The 17,184-nt window shown below is 64.5% G+C and overlaps 1 protein-coding gene across 3 annotated transcripts in view; it reads right to left on the bottom strand.

Moving 5' to 3' along the window:
- The window catches only part of BAHCC1 (BAH domain and coiled-coil containing 1), a 71,434-nt gene that overhangs the window by 18,153 nt on the left and 36,097 nt on the right, over nucleotides 1-17,184 (bottom strand). For all 3 annotated transcript variants that reach the window (XM_077973175.1, XM_077973176.1, XM_015120579.3), the window contains exons 4-11: nucleotides 10,687-10,809; nucleotides 5,487-7,220; nucleotides 5,135-5,243; nucleotides 4,485-4,672; nucleotides 4,226-4,384; nucleotides 3,868-4,031; nucleotides 3,365-3,692; nucleotides 1,234-2,046 (exon numbers count right to left, since the gene is read on the bottom strand). In XM_077973175.1, the coding sequence (XP_077829301.1) occupies nucleotides 1,234-2,046; nucleotides 3,365-3,692; nucleotides 3,868-4,031; nucleotides 4,226-4,384; nucleotides 4,485-4,672; nucleotides 5,135-5,243; nucleotides 5,487-7,220; nucleotides 10,687-10,809 (3,618 nt within the window). The remainder of the gene's footprint in view (nucleotides 1-1,233; nucleotides 2,047-3,364; nucleotides 3,693-3,867; nucleotides 4,032-4,225; nucleotides 4,385-4,484; nucleotides 4,673-5,134; nucleotides 5,244-5,486; nucleotides 7,221-10,686; nucleotides 10,810-17,184) is intronic.

Below are 17,184 nucleotides of genomic sequence, written 5' to 3'. Positions count from 1 at the left end.
CACCTGATTATTCATGCAGTGAACAGGCTCCTGTCCTGCAGGCATTCACACAGGCAGACGGGCCACTCTGGCCACACACACGGCACCTGCTTTCTGTTGACGCCTCCTCATGCTGCCGGGTGAGGGTCCCCGGCAGCTCAGGCCATGCCCCGAGGTGCCTCCACCTCGCCCTATCTACCTTCTCATACACCGCCGGCTGGAGGACCAAGGGAGGGCCTCTGGGGGGTCCCGGTGGAGCCCACCCTGACAGGACTCCAAGCTTCCTCAAACCCTCTGCACAGCCCCACCCAGAGGCAGAGACTCTGGGCCAGATACCCCCGAGGGCAGGCAGCTCCCAGCACCGCGGAACACCCCTGCCGGGTGCGAGCCAGCAGCCTCGTCCAGCAGAGGTGACCAGAGGCCCCTGGGGAAATGCACTGCTCGAGAACATTCTCTTGATCGTGGTGGTGAGATTTATGCGTCCAGAAAGCAGTGGCCAAGCCCTGAGGACTGTCAGGTTCGTGCTGTGAACAACCACGGCACCGTGCCCGGCTGGGGGACGCCCTCCACCCTGGGGCTTTCTCCGGGGTCCACAAGGAAGACGGCAGGAAGCAGGGGCTTTCCCAGGAGCGCTAGACCGCAGGGAGTGCCCAGACCAAGGGCTGGGGTGGGTTAAGCAGAGACCTGGCCCTTAGGTGATCTGGCTCCGCCCACTGTTGTCCAGCTGTCCTTGGGGCCTCTGGGTGGCTGGAAGAGCCCAGGAGCTCCCGGTCCCATAGGCCTCCCTGCAGCAAGAGCCCCACCCTCCTGCTTCCTCCCCTGGGCCTGAGTGGGGAGCCGCCAGTTCCTGAACTGGACCCCCCAGGCCAGGGCAGCAGCCACGAAGCCTGAGGTGGTGGAGGCCTGGCAGAGCAGGAGGCAGGCTCTTCTCTCCCCTTGCCAGGACACGGGCCCCTGTTCAGCCACTTTCAATAGGAGGTGCTGCCCGAGAGGCCCTTCCTTTGAAACCATCATGTGGGTGAGTCCTGCTCCCAGGACCCCACCTGGGACAAGGAGATTCGGAAATGGCACACTTGCCTCGGACTTCCACGGATGAGGGTCGGCAAGGGGAGGTGGACACTCTCCAGGGGACCCACCACACTCTGGGGACAACTGAGCGGGGCCCAAGGCTGCCATCTGGCCAGGTGACCCTGAGCCAGGCCTGCGGGTCCCACCGCTAGGGCTTTGGGGGGTGGTGGCAACCACCGGGCTTACCTGGCACAGCCCTCTCACTCCTCTGCCTCTGGATTGCCAGGTCGGCCAGCTCGCTGAGCAGAGCGATTCCATGAGTCCCTGAGCTATGGGGCAGGGGGGCTGTGCTGGGGGGTCCAGAGGCTGCTGGGGGCTGAGGGTCTGGTGGGCTGTCGCTGGGCAGGTCCCCCAGGTCGATGGTGGCGGCCACCAAAGCATCCAGGCCTGGTAGCGCCCTGGGTGGGTGGCTGTTGTTGGGAGCTCCCCCACAGTCCTCCTCTGAGTCCTCCATACTCTGCTGCCCCAGCTCATCTTCCTCCAGCTCGTCCTCCTCAGCGGTCGGCTGCTCTCCCTCGTCCTCAAGGGCACCCGGGCTCCCTGCTTGCTGCTGTAGGACTTGCGGGGAGGCCCCTGATGAGGGCTCCTGCTCCCCCTCCTCCCTGCTCCTCTCTTCTCGTGCCTCTCCCTGAGTAGAATGAGCCTGGCCGGTGGCCTCGGGGCCCCCTGCCTCGAGGAGGGCCCCACATTGCAGTTCTTGTAGCCCCTCAAGTGGGCTGGGGTCCGCTGCCTTCCCCTGGGGTCCCCGCTCGGCAGGGTGGGGGGTGGCGGCAAGGTCCTGGGTGGCCTCCCTGGCCCCTGAGAGCAGCCCGGGCTCCTCCAGGCTCCTGGGGCTGCAGGGAGGTGGCTCCCCAGGCAGGAATGTCCTTGTGGGCTCAGGATGGGCCCCCAGGGTGGCGGTTTGCATAGTTTCAGGGTCCTCGAGGTTAGAAGAGTGCACGTCTGAGGGTAGGGAGAAGCCCAGGCCAGCCACGGGGCGCAGGTATCCGGGAGGCAGGTCTGCAAAGGAGGGGACAGGTCAGCAGGGAGCTGGGAGTGGTGGTGAGGGGGTGTCCTGCAATAGGACGGAGGACAGCGACCTCGAACCCTCAGACCCAAGCCCATGCGGAAGGGTTCCGGGCTAGCTGCAGGTCTGCAAGACTGGTGGCGGCGAAAGTGTTAACGTTAATTAAGGGGGCAGCCTGGCCGGGCACAGTGGCTCACGCCTGTAATCCCAATACTTTGGAAGGCTGAGGAGGGAGGATCATTAAGGCCAGGAGTTCAAGACCAGCCTGGGCAACAGAGTGCATGCACCATTACAAAAAAATAAAAGAACAATTAGCTGGGCGTGGTGGTGCATGCCCGTGGTCCAAGCTACACGGGAGGCTGAGGTGGGAGGATGGCTTGAGCCCAGGAGGCCGAGGCTGCAGTGAACCATGTTCGTGCCACCACACTCCAGCCTGGGGGACAGAGGGGTACACCTTGTCTCAAAAAAATAAAGAAGAAAAAAAAAGTGTGAGCAGCCTGACGCCAGGCCCTCATTCCCCCACCGAGTGGCTCTAATGCTCCCCCAACAACCCTGGCCGCCTGGGCTAGGGTGGCCTCAGGAGCCATCTCTGGCATGGTGTGCCGTGGGCAACCAGAAAAGGGGAAATTTGTAAAACATGATGCTTGAATCAGGGTTTTCCCTGAACCAGAACGAGCACGTCAGAGGCATCACGTCCCATTAACTGCAGGGAAAAAAAAAAAAAAACTAAGGGAGAAAAACTGAAAGCCTCGGCTGGCTCCGTCTCCTGACCGTGAAACTAGGACGGGTTTTATGTTCGCCACACGGTTTCCAGTGTGAACTCAGCCCCATTCAGACAGAATCAAACAGGCTGGCGGGGAGTGGATGGGCGGGTGGCAGGGGCCGAGGCCAGGTCCGAGACCCCCCAACCCAGGCACCCCGCCTCACTGCCCCTCCCTCACCCAGCTTTGCTGAGACCCTGAATGGCAGCCTGGTCAGGTCCCACGCCCGGTGCCCCCCAGGCTGCCAGCACCACCACCAGCAGGCCCTGCCTTCATTGCTGGAGCGTCCCCATGACGGCCAGTGGGACCGTCTTCATCGTGTCTTTGTCAGCCCAGGGCCAGGAAGGAGGTGGCTGGGCCGCTGTGTGCTTCTCCCATGCCCATTGGGAGGGTTGGGAAGAGGGAAGAGAAAGGAAGGGAACAGCCACGCTGCCCTGGGCCTGGGCCGGTGTGGAGCAGCCCTGCAGGCAGCCCGAATTCAGCCCTGCCAGGCAGGGGCGGGAGGGCTTGGAGCGGAGCACAGCGGGCCAGGCCAGGCGGCTGCTCTCACCTGGTTCGGACGTGACGATGTCAGCCGTGGACTGCGGACCCTCCCCAGTCTTTTCCTCGGCGCTGGGCACCCGGGAGCCAGGCCCGGGGCTGCTGGCAGGGCAGACATTTAAAGTGCACGGGGCGCTGGGCCGAGGTGGTGGGGTGGGGCAGCTGGCAGGGGGCTTTGGGGCGGGCGGGTGGCAGCAGGGTGGCAGCTTGGTGGGGCCTGCAGCGGGTGAGGGGGCGCCTGGGGCCGTGGGGGTTAAGGCAACTGGCTTGTGAGTGGACTTCGGGGCCTTCTCCTGGGCGGGCTCCTCCAGATCCAGGTGCTGGTCTTCGGGCTTCCGCTGTCAGGGATGGGGGGAAGTTCAGGCAGGCTCAGGCTCCCCCGACCCCATAGGGTCCCCTGCTTGGGTTCATCCTGCCGGAGGGCAGGCGTTCAGGGGTCTCCCGGAGCCAGGCCCGGCCAGGCAGGGAGGGGGAGAAGTGCCTGGCCCAGGCAGGCGTGGCTGGGGGCGGTACCTGGAACTGGGCGGCCCTCTGCTGCTGCAAAGCATAGAGCTCCTGCTGCCGGAGGAGCTGTGGCCTCGAGTACACGGGGAGCTGGCCGGGGTGCTGCATGTGAGAGGCAGGGCCCCGGCCCCCATACATGGGGGGCCACAGCGAGGCCTGGTCCATGACATCCGCTGCGGGCAGAGCCCAGGAGGGGTCAGCCTGGCCGGGGAAGGGACAGCTCCGGGGCTGCTTCCCCGAGTCCCCGTCACCCTTTCCTTAGCCCACCAAGCCCACTGCTCCCTCCTGAGCCCTGGCCAGCCCACCCCCAGCTGCCCCTCCTTCCAACAGCCCCCCGAGTGTGGCAGCCTGGACCAGGGGCCCTTACCAAGTGCGTGGGGGGCGCTGTGGGGTGTGGGCTCTGAGGGCAGGATGACCAGCTGAGTGGGGGCGTCCTGGGGAAGGGGGAAGACAGAGGGCACGGGGCCAGCCACAGAGGCGGGGAAGCCGGGGGGCAGGTTCTGGTGCAGGGCAGGGTGCCCCAGGCCTGGGAGGCAGAGGGCACAGTGGTCAGGCCTCCCACTCTCAGGGACCAGGAGGGAATCCCCCATCAGCCCCAGGCCAGCCCCCGCCCTGGGATCACTGACCGTAGGAGTGGCCCCCCATCCACAGGGAGGGGCTGCGGGTGCGGGGCAGCCAGGGGGGATGCGGGTGGGTGTGGGGGGCTGGGTCCCCGCCCAGCTGGCTGCTCTGCATCATGAGGTGGGGGGCCAGGTCCCCAGGGCAGCTGCTCGGTGGGTGGATCCGGGCGAACTCTACGCGGTCTTTGCTGTCCCTGTAAGACCCGGGGCTCAGCCCTGCCACCAGCGCCAACGCCCGGCTCCCCATCCCACCCCCGGCCCTTTGCTGTCTCTGTAAGACCCGGGGCTCAGCCCTGCCACCAGCGCCAACGCCCAGCTCCCCATCCCACCCCCTGCCATCAACCTGGGAGAGAGAATGGGACCTGGAGGCTCAGGGAAAACCCCAGGCTCCAGCCTCAGTGCTCTGCAGGGCTGACTGGGGGCCCTCTCCTGGCCCCTGAGAGTGGGCAACCTGACTGTTGCAGGGGGTTAGCTGAGACCCCCAATCCAGGGTGAGACCCCAGAAAGGCTCTAGGGGTGGGTAGAAACCCACCCACAGCCAGCCATAGAATCTGCTGCCCCAGCCATGACCACCCTCTTCCTCCACGTGGCTCTGAGTGGGGAGCCCCAAGCCCAGGCCCAGCCCCACTCCCCAGGGCCACAGGCCCAGCTCTCACTGCAGCAGCAGCTCGCGGCCGGCGAGCCCCAGGCGGTCATCACATAGCCGGGTCCTCTCCTCCTCGGCCTCCAGGTCCAGCGCGTGTGTGGAACGGGGCCCACCGCCAGCTGCACGGGGTCGAGACAGCAGAAAGGAGAGGGTTGGGTGGCCAGGGAGCCACCGGCTAAGGCAAGCAGTGACCCCGCTTCGAGCTGGGGGGCCTGATGCCCTGAGGAGGATCCCCTGGTCCTGGGGCATCGGAGGGTCTGCCAAGGGCAGGTGTGGGAGCTGGGGAGCGGGGGCGCAGGGCAGGGCCAGCTGGGCATCCTAGACTGGCCCGGCCTGCCTCCCTCTCTGCGCAGGGCCTGTACCTTTGAAAGCGGGGGCGGCCCGGCCCTGCCGCGCGGTGTTGGTGCCGTAGGCTGCCTCAGACCGGCTCGCCGTGTCCTTCTGCCGGGCCAAGGCCACTGCGATGCCCACAGGGGGCTGCCGAACCTCCCCGTCACCGTGCATGGTGTCGTGCTCCCGGCTGCGGGCACAGTCCGGCCTCTCCGACTGGCCTGGGGCCTTAGAGGACAGGAACTTCGCTTCCTGCTGGACGCAGCTGGCCTTGAGGCCGCCCAGGCCCACCAAAGGTGCCTTCTGGCCCGCCGCTAGGGCCTGGCTGCTGTACTTGAGCAGGTTCTTCATGGCCGAGACCTCGTCCGGTGGTGCAGGCAGTTCCTGGGGCAGAAGGGCCGCCTGCTGCAGGCCGCTGCCAAAGGGGTCCAGGTAGGCGCCAGCCTTGCGCTCCTCGCTGATGGCCATGGCGGTGCCCGGGCCTGCCTGGACACTCCATGGGGGCAGGTGGGGCCCGCTGTAGCCCAGGGATGCCAGCTCCAGGGACTTGCGCTTGGCCTCAGCCCCAATGCCCCCCTGTTCCACCTCGGGGGCCACCAAGTGCTGCTGGTGCCGGATCCGGGCCACCTTCTGTGCCCCCGGGGGGCCGGCCGGGGCTTCCTTGCCAGCAGTCTTATCTAAAGTGCAGCAGGCCTGGGGGGCCTTCCCGCCCAGCGGGTCCTGGTGACCAGGCCGGGCACAGTCCTGTGAAGAGGTGGGCAACTCGAAGTAGCCGCTTTTGTCCAGACTACCTTTAGGGAGTCCAGGGAAGGAGGCCTCAGGGCCTGCGCTGCCGAGATAGTCTAGGCCCTTTAGCCGGGGGTTGAGGGCCGCCTCAAAGCCCCCAGGCCGCCGCTCGCCCTTGCTCTCAGCCTTCAGGTGGGCATAGGAGACTCCATAGGCTGCAGCGTGGTCAGGGGCCATGGTTCCCTCCAGGTGCCGGTCCTTGCCCTCCCCTGCCACAGCGCAGGCCTCAGTGGCCTGGAAGGGGCGGCCCTTGTCGGCCAGGTGTCCCACAGAAGGCACGAAGGTGGGCCCGCTGGCCTTTAGGTCCCGGGGGACTTTGTCCTGCAGCGGGCAGAGCCCGTCAGGGCCCCCGTGCAGCTGCAGGCAGGGGAAGGAGCCAGCGGCCGTGCTGAGGGGCGGGGGCGGCCCGGCATAGGACGCGGTGTGGTGTAGCATCTGCCGCCGCTCCAGGCACTCGCTGAAGGCCGGCCCGGGCTCCGGGGGGCCTGCTGCCTCCTTCGCACAGCGCCCAGAGGTTGCCACCCCCGCGCCAGGCCGCCCCAGCACGCCCCCCGCACAGCTGGCTAGCGCGGCCCTGCCCATCTCGCCATTGAGCACCTTGGTGTTGAGGAGGCAGGAGGTGAGGTGCTTGGAGCGGCCCTCACAGGCTCCTCGGGGTACAGGGCCACCCTCCCTGCAGTGCCCATCAGCCGGCACGGGCAGCACCAGCTTGTGCCGCTCCTTGCCACCGTCTTCCTCTGCCGCCGGCCGCTCCTTGCCCTCAGCCGCCTTGCCCGCCTTCTCTCTGGCCAGCTCTTTGCCCACGAGGAAGCGGTCGAAGTCCTTGGGGCCCTTCTGCAGGGAGCCAGCCTCGCCCCGGTCTCGATCCCGGCTGCAGGAGCCCATGGGGTGAGCAGGGGCGGCCCGGGCCACGCTGGGGAAGTTGTGGTTGGCCGGCAGCAGCGTGGGCTGGGGCGGTAGGTTGCGCAGGTAGAAGTTATCTGTGTGGGAAAGAGCCAAGGTCGATGGGAGGCCTTAGGGGTGAGGCTGGAGGAAGACTCCCTGAGAGAGGTGCTCCAGGTGCCTCCCGGACACCAGCTGGCACTGACCCCAGGTTACAGCCTAGGGAAGGTTTTCGCTTTTTTTTTTTGAGATGGAGTCTCACCCTGTCCTCTGTCACCTAGGCTGGAGTGCGGTGGCGCGATCTCCGCTCACTGCAAGTTCCACCTCCCGGGTTCACGCCATTCTCCTGCCTCAGCCTCCCGAGCAGCTGGGACTACAGGCGCCCGCCACTACGCCCAGCTAATTTTTTGTATTTTTCGTAGAGATGGGATTTCACTGTGTTAGCCAGGATGGTCTCAATCTCCTGACCTCGTGATTCGCCCACCTTGGCCTCCCAAAGTGCTGGGATTACAGGTGGGAGCCACCACGCCCGGCCTATTATTTTATTTTATTTTAGAGACAAGGTTTCACCATGTTGCCCAGGCTGGTCTCCTGAGCTCAAGTGATCACCCGCCTCGGCCTCCCACAGTGTTGGGATTACAGGCGTGAGCCACCGTGCCCGGTCATTTTTTGCTTTTGTTTTTATAAAATTGTAGTGAAATATGGATAACATAAAATTTCCCATTTTTGGTGCACAGTTCAGGGGCACTGGGCACATTCCCCCTGCCGTGCAGCCGTCACAAGCATTCATGGCCAGAACCTCTCACCTCCCCGTACTGAAGTTCTGTCCCCGTGAAACACTCACCCTCGGCCCCCATGTTCGGCCCCCACACCTCAGAGATGGGAGATGCAAACCCGAGGCCCGTCTCTCCCCTACCTGGCCCAGTGCCAGTAGGGATTTTTGGGGGACGCGGGGCAGGCAGTGAGTGTTACAGGGCATCCCCACTGGGTCTTTACAAACAGGCACCAGGACCTTGGAAACCAGGGACAGGTGGCAGGCGCAGCTCCTGGCGCCCCCGCAGAAGAGGTGAGGAAGGACAGGTGGTCACGGAGGAGGGGCTCACCCACCTGCTGGACCCCCTGGGAGCTCCCAGCCCCTCGGCCTCTCGTCTGGGTGTCTCAGTCTGGTGGGGCTAAGGTAATGGGTTGAAATGGAGAAAGGCCAGTGGCTCCGGGGGCAGAGAGCAGCAGCTATGCTCGCCCTGCCTGGTGGCTGGTGGGTGTCTGGGGGCTCCCTCTGCCGGTCCCTGAAACAGTTGCCCAGCCTGGGCCCTCAGCCTGGGCCCTCGGCCTGGGCCCGCTCTTCCCGGCTAGGGTCTGCCCCAAGCTCTCCACACTCCTGGCTGCCCTGGGGGTACCCATCACCCCACAGAGGGGGCCAGGTCACCGCCTCTGGGGACCCTGGGCGGGGGGCTGTCCCTCTCCACGCCCAGCTGGGTGGGTGGGCAGCAGGGTGGTGCCAAGAAGGGAGGGAGCAGACAAGGGGGGAAACAAAAGAAACATTTGGAACTTGTAAAATTGTCCTCAGGCATGTAAATTCCTTGTCAATTTCCTGCTAATTAGAAACAAGGGGGAAGGGGAGCGGGAAGGGGCTAGCCCCAGCGAAACCTAATTAGCTCCATTTCCAAAACCAAATACTGTTCTTGGACGTAGCTGCACCACAATATTGTGAAAGCCGAGAGGCCTGGCTGGCCACTGCCCGGAGGGAGTCCCCTGTGCTGGTGGAGGGGTTGGGTTTCTGGGGCTGGGACCAGCCACCTGCCCGCCCTTGACAAACACTGTCAAAATAACTGCACGCGCAGGGGCTGACGTGGGTCTGGGGGAACGGGGCCTGCGGGGCTGTCCTCTGGGCAGCAGAGCCCCTCAGCCTGCAGCCACAGGAGCTGGGGTGTAGGGTGAGGAGACAGGTTTGGGTGCCTGTCCTGGGTGAGAGCTGAATCCCCTGGGTGGGGCTGGTGGTGAGTTCCTGGCCCCCATGCCTGCTCCCCTGCAGCTGGCTGGCACGGGCAAGGCCAAAGCCCTCCCGAGCTTTAGCAAATCTCGGGCTCCTGCAGGTGCGGAGGTGCAGGCCACACAGAGGTCCTGGAGTGAGTGTGAGGTGGGGAGAAGGGGCTGACAGGCAGCCAAGCGAGGGTGGGCAGACTGGCCTCAGGTCCCCACCCCTCAGCTCACTCAGAGTTGGGGTCATCATGACCACAGGCTCACTGGGGTCCCCCACTCTGTTCCCTGCAGGGTGTCTAGTCTGCCTCTCAGGCCCTGCAGGGGCTTTCTGGGCCTTTCCTCTGCCCCGACCCAGAGCTCCAGCCCTAAACGCCAGGGCTCCTGGGCTCCCAGGGGCTGTGCGGAAGCCATTTGTCCCCACCTCCCTTCTCACCCCCCACAGCCTGGGTGTCCCTCTCCACAGCCAGGACAACCTCCCAGTCCACCTCTCCACACTGACCGCACCCCATGTGTCCAGACACCTCTCAGATCCTCCTGGGGAGACGTCCCAGCCCCTCTGCACTGAGGCAGAACTCACCCCACCATCCAACTGCTCCTCCCAGGTGCGCCCTCCCATAGCCCAGGCCGGAAACTGAGGGTCACCTAGACCCCTCTATCCCTCCCTGCCCCCAACCCCCCTCCTAGATATCACTGATGCCGGCCCCTGTGGGACCCCACACCTGTATTGCTTCTCATTGTAGGCCAGTAACTAACCTTCGGCTTCCTGCTCCAGCCTCCTGGTGTCACCCCAAGGGGAACTTTTTAAAATGCAAATGAGATGTCACCCTACCAACTTGGAGATAAGGACCCACACCCATCCCACCTCCAGCCAGGCCGTCTCAGGGACTCCGGGGGGGACTCCCTGGCACCGGGACTTGGCTCTGCTGGGCCTGCGATTCCTCTTCCCCAAGGCCCCACCGATTCTGATTTCTCAGCAAAGACTCAAACTCTGCATCCCTTCTTTGGGGATGCCTGCTGCCAGTAGGGTAAGCAGCCCTTCTGTCCTCCGGGACACGGGGCTGGGGGCTGGGCCTCCTGCAGCCCAGCTCGCCCTTCTGTCCACCGGGACACGGGGCTGGGGGCTGGGGGCGGGGCTCCTGCAGCCCAGCTCTAGCCCAGACCACTGAGTGTGTAAGCCGGGAAGTGCAGGCTTCTGTGGGCTTCCTCCAGCCCCCACCGGATGTGTCCTCCTCCTGAGCCACCCCAGGATCCGGGAGCTGTTGGGGGCTGCAGGGCAAGGCCAGATCCTGAGGAAGCTGGTGGGACTAGGGTGATAAGGAAGGTGGGCACTAGCTCAGCTGCTCCCACCTGAGCAGCGAGAGGTCTTGAGACAGCGTGATCTGGGAACTGAACCTGCGCCTGGGGGTGGTCCTGGGCCCCTGGGTTTAAATCCTGAGGGGCAGACCCACCCTCTCCTCTAGCCCCCACCCTGACCTCGATGACACCTGTGGGAGGGCTCACCTAGGCTGGCCTTTCCCTGGTGACCCAGAAGCTCCCGCGCCCCCTCCCCGCCTGCTCCCCACGCCGGCCCCATGCTGCACTTGCCTTTTTGGGTTCCATAGAAACGGTGCTGCCCATAGAGAACGTTGCTGTTTCCATGGTGATCCAAGTGGCTCACGGGTAGGAAGGTGGATGCCAGACTCCCCGAAAATCTGGGGTACCCCGGAGCTAGAGAAGCAAGGAGACCCAGCTGCAGAGGCAACTCCCAGCCCCCGGCCCACACTCGCCCTGACCCCAGGGAGGCAAGAAGCCGGCAGGCAGCCCAGGAGCGATGCCCCGCAGAGCCCAGCACGCCGCCGCCGGGGGGAAATCAACCCGTCAATACATCATATTAACTCTGACTCGACTAATGCCGTCCCGCCGGTGCGGCACAAATTGAATTGCTGATGGGCTGGGGAGAGGGGAGGACGGACGAGGCGGCCTCTGTTCTCTCCCAGCAGCACTCAGGATCACAGAAGCTCCCAGGCTGGGCAAGAAAAGGGACTCCAGGGAAGTTTTGTGGGAGGAGGGGGCACGGTGGACAGACACGGTACCAAGGTCCTGGCCAAAGGACAGCCAGGCCCGGACTTGGCCTCCCCAAGGCAGGCCCCAGGGCCCAGTGGACAGCCCAGGCCAGGGACCAGCGCTGCTGGGGTGTGGCCAGCCTCCCCCGACCCTGGCTGGAGGTCACAGGTGTGTCCATCCAACGCCGAGTTCCCACCATGGCCAGGCCTCTTCCAGCTCTGAGGTCTGCACAGGGTGGGGAGGGGATGGGGGCAAAGAGTTCCCTGCACAGGCCCCAGCCCCCAAACCCCAGGTGGTGACTCCGAGTCATGCCAGACAGCCCCCTCTCTAGGCTAAGGAGTCTGTCTGTCCCTCAAGGCAGCCACATTTCTGAGCGACCTGCCTCTGCCCAATACAGGAAAGCCAGCCACTCCCAGTCACCCACGCGGCTGGCCCTGGGTCTTGGGACAGCTCTGGTTGTGTGGGGCACACTTGCCCCCACCCAAGGGGTGAAGCACAGCTGGCAGGTCAGGACAGGGCTGAGCACGGCCTGGGAGGCCTGCAGGCACCAGAACCCAGCCCAAGTGCTGCAGAGAGCATGTCTGCTGGACACCAGAGACACCAGTCACAAGGAGTGTGGCTTCTGGTTCCCCAGCAGGAACCTGGGCCACGGGCAGAGTTCTCAGACTCAGACCTGCCCAGCCCCATCCCCAGCCCCGCGTGCAGTCCCGGTGGTGCTGGTGCTGGCCGGCCCACCACAGCAGCTGCCTGAACATGAGGGCCGAGGGGCTGGCTGTGGTTGGGGGTCTGGCAGCCCTCTATAGGCCTGAGGAGAAGACATTTGAGGCAGCAACCTACAGCTTCAACCTGCCAGAATGAGCCAGAATGAACCAGAACGAACGCAGCTGGGCAGGGCAGGATGGCGGGGGCCTCACCTTTTTTTTTTTTTTTTTTTTGAGACGGAGTCTCGCTCTGTCCCCCTGGCTGGAGGGCAGTGGCGCGATCTCGGCTCACTGCAAGCTCCGCCTCCCGGGTTTACGCCATTCTCCTGCCTCAGCCTCCTGAGTAGCTGGGACTACAGATGCCCGCCACCGCGCCCGGCTAGTTTTTTTTTTTTGTATTTTTAGTAGAGACGAGGTTTCACCATGGTCTGGATCTCCTGACCTTGTGATCCGCCTGCCTCGGCCTCCCAAAGTGCTGGGATTACAGGCGTGAGCCACTGCGCCCGGCCATGGCCTCACCTTCTAAAACTCCTGCTCGGAATCTTTCCTGGTAAATGGGCCCCCGAGTCCAACTCGTGCACCCCACACCCTAATCCCACTGGGACCCCCGGCAGTGGCAGGCACCACCCAGCTAGTGTTCGATCTTCTCTGGCTCAGTGGATCCCAGGGAAATCTGTGGAGCTTGAGCCCCAGGAGATGCTCCAGGAAACCCAAGCTCTGGGTCACCAGCTCCAAGCACGCACCCCACACCCACCCCATCTGGAGTCTTGTGCAGGGCATGAGCACAGGGAAGGCTCTGGGAAGTCCTGAGACACAGAAGCCTGCTTGACAGGGCGAAGTCCCATCTCCCTGTGAGGCCACACATCCCAGGCCAAGTCTGGGGACCTGGGGAAGGCGCCCCGGCCCTGGTGCGGCCCTGCAGCTGCCCTCCAGCTGGGGACACGGGGCTGAGGCTCGAGCCTGGCCGACTGGCCTGGTCTGTGTGGGAGCTGCCTCTGGAGCAGCTGTTTACCAGACTGAACAGACTGAACTCTGCCCCAGGAAGACTTGACCAAAGCTGAGAGGGACTGGGTGGGAACGAACTGGGGCGGGGGTAGGGGAGTGGCAGGGCAAGGGGCAGGGCCTTGGGGGGCACTGGCTAAACCTCCGCAGCTGTCCCCCTTTAACTGGCTGCTGTTAAATGTTTTACGAGGCCTCGTTTTGGTAAACAGAAGTCTGTAAATTCCTCCTTCCCAGACTCTGTTTCCCAGGCACGGAGCCCCTGTCCCCCAGTCCATCCACTCTCAGGGGGGAGCAGCACTCAGCTGGCCGAGCAGTGGGCTCCTTCCCGCTGGTCCCCTCTGCGGGCAGCTGAGGGTGGGCAGCTATGCTTGTCCCTCAGCTGCTGGGCCTTGACTGGTGGCCCCTGGGCTGGGGAGCAGGGCAGCATTAGTCAGGGCCCTAAGACCAAAGGCCTGGCTGGTGCCCCCATCCTTGCCTGCTCAGTCCCCACCTCTGAGGCCCCAGAGGGGAAGTTAGGGAGCGGGGAGGAGGAGGGAATGGGGAGATGGGATGCAGGGGCAGGGAGCAGACAGGGAGGGGCTGGGGTGCCGGAGAGGCCCAGCCGGCAGGGTGAGGTCCTCTTTGGGCAGGGGGCAGAGAGAGGAACGGAAGAGGTCCTCCTGGCCCAGCGACAGAAAGCCCCTTTCTTTTTCCCAACAAGACTGTACTCTCAAAACTGAAAAAGAAAATAAAAAAATGATTTTCATGAATCAGAGCAGCTGTTTTGAGACCAGAAGCCAGAAGGCAGGGCTGCTGTGGCTGGGCCGGGGACACACCGGCGTCCTGGGAGGGGCTGCCACTGAGGAGTGGGGGTGGTGGTCCTGGGGAGGGCTCCAGGGGGACCGCAGAGGCCCCAGATGGCATGGAGGAGACACTCCAGGGCCAGAGACCAAGAGGGCTCAGCCAGCAGGGCCTCAGGGCACATGAGACCAGAGCCAGAGGTCCTCAACTGCAAGTTCCTGCTAGAACGCCAGGGCCCCAGAACCTCCCCTTCCCACACCCCTTTGAGATGGGAGCTTTCATGATCACCCCAGCAGACAAGGGCAAGCCCTGGGCTAAACGAACCTCCCAGAGAGGCAGGCAGGACTCAGGCTGCTGGTGCCCTCAGAGCCTGGCAGAGTGTGGGGAAGAACCCTGTGCGCAGTGGGGGTTGCACCGAGGTCCCCACATCCTGCCCCTCCTACTGTGGCGGGCAAGAGCCTCCAAACTCAGTCCCGTGATGGGATGGACTGCAGGAGACAGAGGCTCAAGGTCACAAGCACCTGATGGGTGAGTAAAGCCAGGAGGCCACGCCTGGGCTTGGCGGGGGGCACAATGGCCACATCCCCAAACCCCTCCCAGCCTCCCCCAGGCCTGAGCTCACCATGTCTGGGGAGGTCAAGGGTTGCAGGTAGGAGGCCTGTGGTGTGGGCAGTCGGGGGGGGTCAAGGCTGCCCCTGGGCAGGGCTGAAGGACGGAAGAATGGGAGGGCACAGTGCCAAGAAATGGGGGCTGGAGGCAGCCAGGGGTGAGGGGACCCTTCCTCTCCTCCTGCCCACCTGGAGAAGGGAAGCCTGGAGGCTTCTCACCCCTGGGGAGGGAGAAGCAGCCCCCACCCACGGCACACAGGGCCTGGCCCAGTGTCTCTGCTCACACCAGCCCTGGCTGCCTGCCGGGCACCCCCACTCTAGGCACCTCATTTCCCTCATCCCTCCTGCATTCTGACACATTTTCCCAGCAGCCCAGCGCGTCGAGGCCCTGCCCTCTCCAGCCAGCCCTGCGCCTTCCTCCTCTTGCTAGACTGGAGACGTGGCCACACCCCACCCCCCAGGGAACATCCCTGCAGTGGAAGACGGGGGGCTGCTCCTGGGTCTCTCAGGATGCTGGACTTGGGGTGTCTTCATGGCCAGGTCTAGGAGGGAGAACGCCAGCCAGCAGAAAGACTGAGATCACCCGGGGAGGGTCAGGGGACTTCCCACTGCAGGGTCATCCAGGGAGCCCCACTTGGGGCCACGGAGCTTAGGCTTAGCAAACTTCTGGGGGTGCTGAAGCGTGCCTCAAGCACCCTGCCCCAGCCCCCACGCCTCTGAGGACAAAACCTTCTGCAGCGGATACCCCACCATCCTGACAAACAGCAGTGCCTCCTCCCTGGGGGAAGGACTGGGCACCTGCGTCCGCCACGCCGGCCTCCCACGGCTGAGCCTCGACCTGTCTCCCACTGTGGTACCACTTCGGCTCCCACACGCACCTGGACCGGCGGGCAGTGGGTCACGCAGCCAACTGGGCGTGGCCCCAGGCCTGAAATCTGCACATGGGCAGCCAGCCTGGGAGGCCCTGGGGGAACGTGGGAGGCTCTGGGGACTGTATCAAATGCCCACCATCCAGTAAGGGCCCATCCTCCGGACTCAGAAGCAGACAACCCTCCTCCATCTCCTGCCAAGTCTGCCAAATCCCCTGTTACTCCTCCCACAGTGACCCCAGGGGAGTCCCGGGAGACCCCTGGCCTGGCAAGTGGTCCCTGCTCTTCTTGTGACCCCATACATCCCCCGTCACGTAGGATATCCCTGCCTCCCTGCCATGCAGCCACACGCATGAGATGCAGCCACACGCATGAGATGCAGCCACATGCATGAGATGCAGCCACATGCATGAGGCTCAGCCTGGCCTCCACCAGCCGCAACTCGGCGCTGGCTTTTCAGGGGACACCCCCTTCACTCAGGTGTCAGTGGGTTTCAGGTGCAGTGCACGGGTCTATCTGATGACTGCCAGTCCCCAAGTGCTGGGCTGACACGGATTCTGAAACCCTGTCCGCATGCGGCACACAAAGCGCTGTAGTTGACTGATGACGTCTGCCCTGGGCACACGGGGGCCTCGGTGGGCTGATGACGCCTGCCCTGGGCACAGGAGGGGCCGTAGTGATGACTGCAGCTGCAGGCAGTTCTCACTCCCACTCTAGGGCTGGAAGGGCCTACAACCTTCCAGCGGCCCCTTCCCTAGTCCTGTCTGCTCTCTGCCAAACACGCTGCTCCTACACACAGGCCCTTCACCCCAGGCGGGCAGACCCCTGGGCATCCAGGCTGTGTTTCAAAGTGCAGCTCCCGGGACATGAGTGGTTGGTGGGAGGCATGGCAGGAGATTCCTTCTTGGAGCTGGACTGCCCAATCCCTGGGGGCCCCTGAGGCTGGGGAAGCTCAGCCCCTTCCCCATCCACAGGCCTGCAGGGAACTGGCCCAAGTGGTGACCCACAGCTGCCTCAGGGGCAGGCCGGGCCAGCTCCGTCTGTTCCTAGGCTAAGAGCGGGGGCAGGTGCCAGGTTCCCATGGGAGCCTCTAGAACAAACGCAGCGAGCAGCCTGCCCAGGATCCAGGCACCAACTCCACAGGGAGGAGCACAGCCTTCCTGGGGATGTTGGGGGATGGTGGCCCAGGGATTGGGGGTAGGGTGGGCCCGGGGATGGGAGGGAGCGTGGGTCCGAGGCTGGGGCCGTCCTCAAACCACGGGAGGTAATGGACAATCCTCAGAGTGTGGAGCTAGAAGCAACCTCACGACCCCCACAGCCTTCGCTGGCACCCTGGACAGCAGCTCTGGCTGCCAGGGAACTCCCTCCCACCTGCCCACTGGGACCTTCCTCACGTTCTCCAGGCAGCATCCTTGACACACAGGTCACAGCCCCCGGGCCACAGACACAACACCAGCCAGCCCGACACACAGGCACACAGTGGACGGTGCACCTGCCGGGAGGGGCTGTACCCCCACCGGTCAGGTCCAGGGATGTCAGCCCAGGAAGGTCGCACCCCACCCCCAGTGACCAAGGCCACTGGCCCCAGCAGTGGACAGCCGCCGCCGGACACGGGAGGGAAGTTGCTCTCTGTGCCTGTATCACATGGGGTCTGGACAGCTGTTCTCACTGGTGTGGCAGATGGAGAAACTGAGGCTGGGCGTGTGAACTCCAGGCTAAGGCAGCTCTGGGTCTGTGAAGACCCCTGCGCTGCCCACCTGCTCTGCACATGGCGGGGCCCATGCCGCATCCGCCACCGTCCCGCCCTGTCCTGCGGTGCCTGGGTGTGGGCAGGGCCTTGGGTGCAGCCTCCTAGGTCCCAGAGCAGCCTCTAGCCCAAGTCCCTGGCCAAGTCCCTGGCTCTTGGAGAGCAGGAGCTCTTGGAGAGCGGAGGGGGCACCCACTCCAAAGCACGGCAGGTCAGAGGGCGGGGAGAGGGTGAGGGGACAGGCTCTCAGTCACACACAGTCCTCAGCCTCAGTTTCCTCACCTGTAAAATGGGCGCAAGCACCACTGTGCTGTGCGGTGTGGCCAGAGGGA

The sequence above is a fragment of the Macaca mulatta genome, chromosome 16 (assembly GCF_049350105.2).
Source record: "Macaca mulatta isolate MMU2019108-1 chromosome 16, T2T-MMU8v2.0, whole genome shotgun sequence".
Classification (NCBI taxonomy): Eukaryota; Metazoa; Chordata; class Mammalia; order Primates; family Cercopithecidae; genus Macaca; species Macaca mulatta.
The sequence above is the reverse complement of the archived record's forward strand: the minus strand, read 5'-3'. Positions and strand labels throughout refer to the sequence as shown.